This window comes from Montipora capricornis, unplaced genomic scaffold (genome assembly GCF_036669925.1).
Source record: "Montipora capricornis isolate CH-2021 unplaced genomic scaffold, ASM3666992v2 scaffold_497, whole genome shotgun sequence".
Taxonomy (NCBI): Eukaryota; Metazoa; Cnidaria; class Anthozoa; order Scleractinia; family Acroporidae; genus Montipora; species Montipora capricornis.
In genome coordinates this window covers 12,501-19,085 of record NW_027180235.1, presented here as the reverse complement: position 1 = coordinate 19,085, position 6,585 = coordinate 12,501, and the positions used below count along the sequence as shown (strand labels likewise).

The following is a 6,585-nucleotide window of genomic DNA, read 5'->3' as shown; positions in this document are numbered from 1 at the left end:
TTACGAAGATAATTTAACTTTATTTGACTAAAAGTAAAGCACTATCTTTTTATGCTCTCTTTACTGTTAAGAAGGAAATGTACGAAAACGCAAGATGTTTAAAATCATAGCATCATTTAGATTTGTTTGACAAAAAGAAAAATACTTTTTCCCTTTTGCTATGTCTCGATACTGTAAGAAAAACTATGTATGTTTAAATTAAGTTTTATATTACATTAGCGATACTAATGCGAAATCACATGTTGCAACCTAAGCTAGTGAAATGAACTCCTTGAAATGCTCTTTATGCCCCGGCGACGCTCCGGCAGTGTTCCACAGGAAGGGACAATCGCACATGGCATTGGGATTCCAAAGAAATGCACGTGAGAACCCTTATTGGCAGTTGGATGCACCGACTGCTGCTCATGTTACTATGGTCATGGCTTCTATGTTGCATTTCGTTTCTAAATCAGATTTGTTAATCGACGGATGATCTCTTGTCTTCCTGTTACATGGCGTGTATGAAGCTCTCGATGAAGAGTTCTCATTTCTTCCAAGTTTCCATTCCGTGTAACATCACTCAGTCGTCTGTTCAACTCTTTTATTTCCGGGTCATCTGGTTCATCTTCATTCGTAAACTTTTCTCTCAATGCCTCATCTACAGAGCGAGGCTCGTTTACCTCCTCCGAGCGAGGCTCATTTCCATTCTCCTGCTCTTCGTTGACGGCTTCTTCTTCTTCGTCTTCGTCTTCTTCCTCGTCGTCATCAGCCTCATTCCTATCATTGTCATTTCCGCCACCTTCCGACTCAAACAGTGTCGCGCCTGTAAAGAAACGAAAAATGCAAAGTTAAGCTGACATAGTCTGTCATCAATGAACATGACAGACCACAGCAATGGCCCTTATTCACGATAGCCGCCATGTTGGTTTTCAAATTGTCATGCAAATTAGCCATGTGTTATCCTGGGGGGCAAACACTGGAATAAAGGCAAATTGCGGAAAATCGTTTCGTCGAAATATTGAATTAACATTGCTAAAAGTACATTTTGGAATTTAGAATTAAGTACGTTTTATAATAATTTTATATCTTTTGATTGCCTCCGACATTTTGACTTTCTACTTCGTTATCTGCTAATTTTTCAGTAAAAAAATCGAAGTAACTTGTGTAAGCATTCTATTTTACTACTTAGGTGATAAACACTCAATGAATGTGAAACAAATCATCTGTGTGGCTAAGATGTTCGTTATAACCTCTCGAACTTGTGTTGTTTGCGCCCTCAGAAGTGTGTAGCTAGTTTGCATGATTATGAATAGCAAATCCAACATGGCGGCTATCGTGAATAAGGTCTATTGGCAGTAGATGACGTGGTAACCCTGCCCACGAGGCGAAGGGAATAAATTACACAGTATTAAATTGACATCGGCTTTAATTGAGTTAGTCATCTTCTCCTTGTGGGTAACTAAGTGACCACAACAGCTACTGCCAACTGACAGCGTTATTGCCGGTACGATGACTTTTACCACGTTAGCTTCCTCTGGTAGCTTGCTGATATGGTTATCATTCTATCTGCGGGTTGTAATGGGCCGTGGTCAAATGATTCTTCGCAGTCAATACGTTCAAGTTCTCTCCATATAATTAGAATAACTTTTTAGATTTGATTTATGATTTACAGACTTTGCCAGTCAAGCTGACAGAGCGTCACAACAGCTTGCGCCAATTACTGTGGCCCCTTTTTTTACCCTCCCAACCAAGATACACAACAGAAGACAGACCACAACACCGGGAACTACGTGCCCTACAAAGAAAGACTTCATTCAAGTCACTCGCAGGGAGGCACTTCCAAAGTTTCCGTGTTCAAGGTTTTGGAATGGAATAGTTTCAGTCGGGTTATTTACAGTTCAACTCCTCGTCTCTGCATGGAGATAGCCAACTGATCTCTCCCTTGGGATTCTTATGTAGATGCATAGTGCTGAAAGATTATAATTTACTAGATTACCAGTAATATAAATTATGTAACAGTAACAGAGTTATTAGTTTGAAGTGAACTAGGAATATGTTCGACAAAAATACTTATACTCACTCGCGTTTTTGTAGTATTACCCAAAACAATTAAAATGAACAAAATGAAACGTGAATTAATATTTTGATGGAATCATGTCGGTGGATCAGTTAACGTAAATCGTACCTTGGCTTTTTTCCAAGGAATCGATTACAGCTCTGGAGAACGCCAAGCCCTCAAAGTGTCTCATCTCTTCTGTGAATGCCTTCCGTCTTCCAACAAACTCATTCACTGACACCTTAGCTACAAATGTGAGGCGTGCATGCGACTGATTTGTACTGGGAGGGCGGGCTGAATGGGGAATGATTCCTGAGAAGATAAATACAGACAATAAAAATCTAGTCAACACCCTAAAAATGCTAGTCTGCCTTATTGCAAATCATTTGGCTGATTGGACGTCGGTCTCTTAGCGCTTAAGTTTTTTTAAGCATTTGTCTCTTGCTACTTGTCTCGCAATTTCGTTGCGTCAGAAGTTGCATGAATATAAATTGCCTAAAGAAATACTTCATGACATAGCCAATTCAGGCAATTTTTTGGTTCTTGCAATCTTTGAGAGAAGCAGAAGTCGGTACCTGCTAATCACAACCTTATAACAATTTTTTTCAACGTTGCGCAGTGCAAAGGCTTTCCTTCAACTTGTGACCACGTTTTTTGTCATCAGGCAATAAAAATCTTCATGTGATTTCACGAGAACATCAAAAGAGAGACAAGTTGCAAAAACTGTTGCAACTATTTGATGTTGCACGCTGTAATGCGCTAGTAACAAGGATGATAGATTATAGTTCCTTAGCAAGTCGGGCTATCCGGTCGGATGTGACATTCACGCAAAACTTGTAGGGACAGTACATGAGGAACAGAGATAAAAAAAGACCTAGCTTTCCGGAAGTTCTTGAAGCTCACTGGGTAGAACCCTCAGGCTAGAAACTTATAATTTCACATTACCAAATGAAGAGTTACTTACCATGTGCCATCAGACTTGAGTTTTTTTCCGTGTCCTCTTAAACTTCCGCTTTTTCAGCTTGATGTGGTTTGAAAGTATATGTATTGCTACCGGTACTTAAAAATAAGTACAATTTATGCAGAGATTCTATTGTCGTATTGTTCGCGCCTATTCTGCTCAAAATGTACATTACCTTGGAACACCACAGCCCGTCCATATTTTGGTCGCACCTCAGTGATGATTTCATTATCATGTGTCATTGTCTCATAAAATGCTGTTTCTCCATAGTCATTCTTGGTCCAATTTGGTGTCAGATATATGAGGTATGTCCACTCATCTTCATGCTCCTCACAATCCTGATGAATGCGTGTGTGGTCAGCACTTCTTATAAGGTTACAGGAAATGTCATACGGGAACCACTTGTCACGCCCAGTCACATGTTTTAGGGTCTACAGAGTTACATTAGAGACATTATGCAAGTGTTAGTTTGCGCTGAGTGGTATAGTATAGTGGTCAATTACTACATCTATATACATGTTTTTTTTGTTTTTTTTTTGTATTTGTTTTTACAGCTTTATTGGGTGCTCCTCCTGCAACGTACAATATAAATTTTTAATACAACACAAGAGAAAAAAAAAACAAAAAATAATAATAATGATAAAGAAAAGAAATAAAGAAAAGAAAAGAAACAAAACTCAAAAGGGGTAGGTGCAACGGGATTAAAGTCCCATGCGAGGCACCGCCCCTAGGCACCGCCCCCTGTTCCAGCATTTGGCAAAGTCACGTTTGACTTACAGCCATTTTTGCTCATGTACCAAGTCAGCCACATTTTGCTGGAGAATGCGTGCCAGACCCTGACACCGGCAACTGTGTGCACTTCTCTTTTTGATTTATTTGAAGAGTGTGTTGGATCTTTATAAATGTCCCACAGAGTTATAAACATAGTTTGTGAGATGGGGCCTGTGGTTTATGGTCCTTATCCAAGAAGGCTTGAAAGTCTAACCATTTGAAGATGAAATTACAAAAGGCAGCACTTTCTCCTCCGTTATTTAAAGACCCTGAGCGTTGGTAAGACTGGAGTTGAAATCACAACATCCTGCATAGTACCCGGGCATGGTAGTCCTGAATGCTCAACCAACTGATCCAACAGCTCTTTGATAAACTTAGTAGATACCAACAAATTTTGGTTCGAATAACCACACATGCAGCACAATAGTTTCTCTAGAAAGCTTGTTGAACCGAGCCTACGAGAGCTACAGGAGTTTCAAAGCCCCTGTCGAGTGAATAAAAGTACTATTGATAATTATAAAATAATTAGGATAGTTCACGCACTCTCATTGGTCAATAGCCGTGTTTCGAAGAGAGTATGGAAACACAGCTGTGACATCACACAAATTTTGATTCGTTATGTATCGTCAGATGCGTGTTTTGATTGGCTGGTAGGAAATATGAGTGTGTATGAAGAAAATCTGTTTCAATCAAGAAGTAAAAAACCCTCATTTTCCTTCATTTGTTGAATTATCTTTGAGGAATATTTTATAAAAGCAATAGAAGACTTTTTTTCCCGTGTTTCCATAGCCTCATCTAAACACTCGGGAGAGTTGGGAGAATTCTCGGCAGTTATGCATAAACTCCCCCTCGTGTTTAGATGAGGCTATGGAAACACTGAAAACATCCTCTAGTGCTTAAATGCAATGGAAAAATACTGTTTTGCAGTGAAGAGTTACACTAAGAATTTCCGGGAAATAAGCAAGCAAATTAAGTTGTTTGTAAATTCCACAAACCTGCTGCATTATATTCCATAGTCTGCTCTTAATGTAATCATTGATCTCAAATCCCGCAATCCACTGAACGTTGTCACTATCATTGTCGCCTTCATCTGAATCATCATAGTAGTATGTCCCATGCATGAAAATAAAAACCCTCAGTTTATCCAAATCTTCCTTGTCAAACAGGTCATCAAATACTAGAATTCTCTTTCCTTGTGTCGACAAGTGTTCGGCAACTTTGTGCTTCCCCACATCAATATCCAATGGAGCAGGCTTATCACTCCCTACAAAGCCACTGTCATAAGCATTTTTTCTTTCTTTTCTCGATGCAATTCTCTCTCTGTGGCCTGCAAGCATTTTTTGCTTTGACTTTGTGAACTGCACATGCAGTATCAATTGACCCTTCTTATAAGCAATGCTAGGTGGTCTGGGAAGATATGATATGGAACTCTCCCACAACACAAGACGACCAGGTTTTGGGACAGCTCCAGCTAAAATTTCGTTATCCTCATCGAACCTAAAAAATCCAGATATAAGAAGAATGATTAAAACAATTTTTCAGACTTTAAACTATCACCTTGGCTGATTGGTTATTAACTGATTCTATGTGTAAGGCACCCACTCATCTTCATCTTTTAGGTTGTCTGCATGGCCAGTTCCTGAAGAATTTTGAGAGATCCTTAAACATCAAGTGGGCCTTCCCACCTTCCACAAGAAGCCCGTCAGTCCCACACCATTTTGCTTCTTCTTAGGTAAAGCTACAGCATCGGCATTGACATCGTCATCGCTGTCACCTACTGTCATCATCCTCACTAACATCACCTTGACATCATCTTTGATGCCATGATCATAGTCATCATTAACATATTAGCCTGTGTAGTGGCCCGGCAAGGGGTAGGGAGAGAGAAAGGGAAGGGTAGGGGGACTGCTTGGGCCAGTCTGTGCCGGCAGTCACCACCACTGCTATCATCATCATCATCATCATTACAACCAGGCCATCATTCATAGAGTTTAGAATGGTGGCCTTTCTGCACACACTCCTCAACAGCTTTGTGATGTCTTAATTATGCTATTGATATTTGTTGAAAATAAATAATATTAGTGTCTGGTCTTCACATGACTTGTTCATCCGTTATTGAGGTTATGCAATAGAACACCACAAGCTTGCTGTTACATGACATGAGACTACTCACACAGTCAATGAAATAATAAATTAATTGATAATGACAAACTTACAAGTACAGTTCTCCGTAATCATTTTTCCTCCACCTAGGAACCAAAAACAAGAATGCTGAATACTCGTCATCTGTTCTGTTTGCATCAGTGAAGAGCTTAGTGAAGTCCCCTCGCCGCACAAGTTTTGCCCTAACCTTGTACGGATAAAAAACATCTTTTGATTGAGCTGCATCCGTAACTGCCTTTTGTATCGTTCTTCCAACCAAAGATTGTGAAAACCCAACACAGTCTATTTCATTTATCCATGGAATGTTATCTGATGGCTTTTCCACACCTCCGTCATATGGTTCATGAAGACTGAACCGCCAAGCATCTAAATCAGCATTAATGTAATGCGAGAAGATGCCAAGGTGCTTTTGTTCCAGAATGTTGTCAAAGACGAAAATAATCCGGCCATCATTAGTGTTGTATTTAAAGCTAATTTTTGATGTGAGGTCAACATCGAGGATATCCTGGCAAGGAAAGGGAATGCAGGCTGTCAAGAACTATCCTTAGGTCCATACATATTTTGACTTCCTCCACACGTTCATGGAACAACTTAAACAGTTGTGAAGGAGCCTGAAAAAATCTAGTGATCTATGAGAGAAGTAAAACCCATGACC

At 39.7% G+C, this 6,585-nt stretch overlaps 1 protein-coding gene across 1 annotated transcript in view; it reads right to left on the bottom strand.

The window, feature by feature from the left end:
- Window positions 1-6,585, bottom strand: part of LOC138036713 (uncharacterized) — a 9,963-nt gene continuing 3,378 nt past the window's right edge. Inside the window, exons 2-6 of the mRNA XM_068882819.1 lie at window positions 5,984-6,435; window positions 4,763-5,264; window positions 3,172-3,427; window positions 2,165-2,347; window positions 1-802 (exon numbers count right to left, since the gene is read on the bottom strand). Of these exons, the coding sequence (XP_068738920.1) occupies window positions 444-802; window positions 2,165-2,347; window positions 3,172-3,427; window positions 4,763-5,264; window positions 5,984-6,435 (1,752 nt within the window). The 3' untranslated portion in view covers window positions 1-443. The remainder of the gene's footprint in view (window positions 803-2,164; window positions 2,348-3,171; window positions 3,428-4,762; window positions 5,265-5,983; window positions 6,436-6,585) is intronic.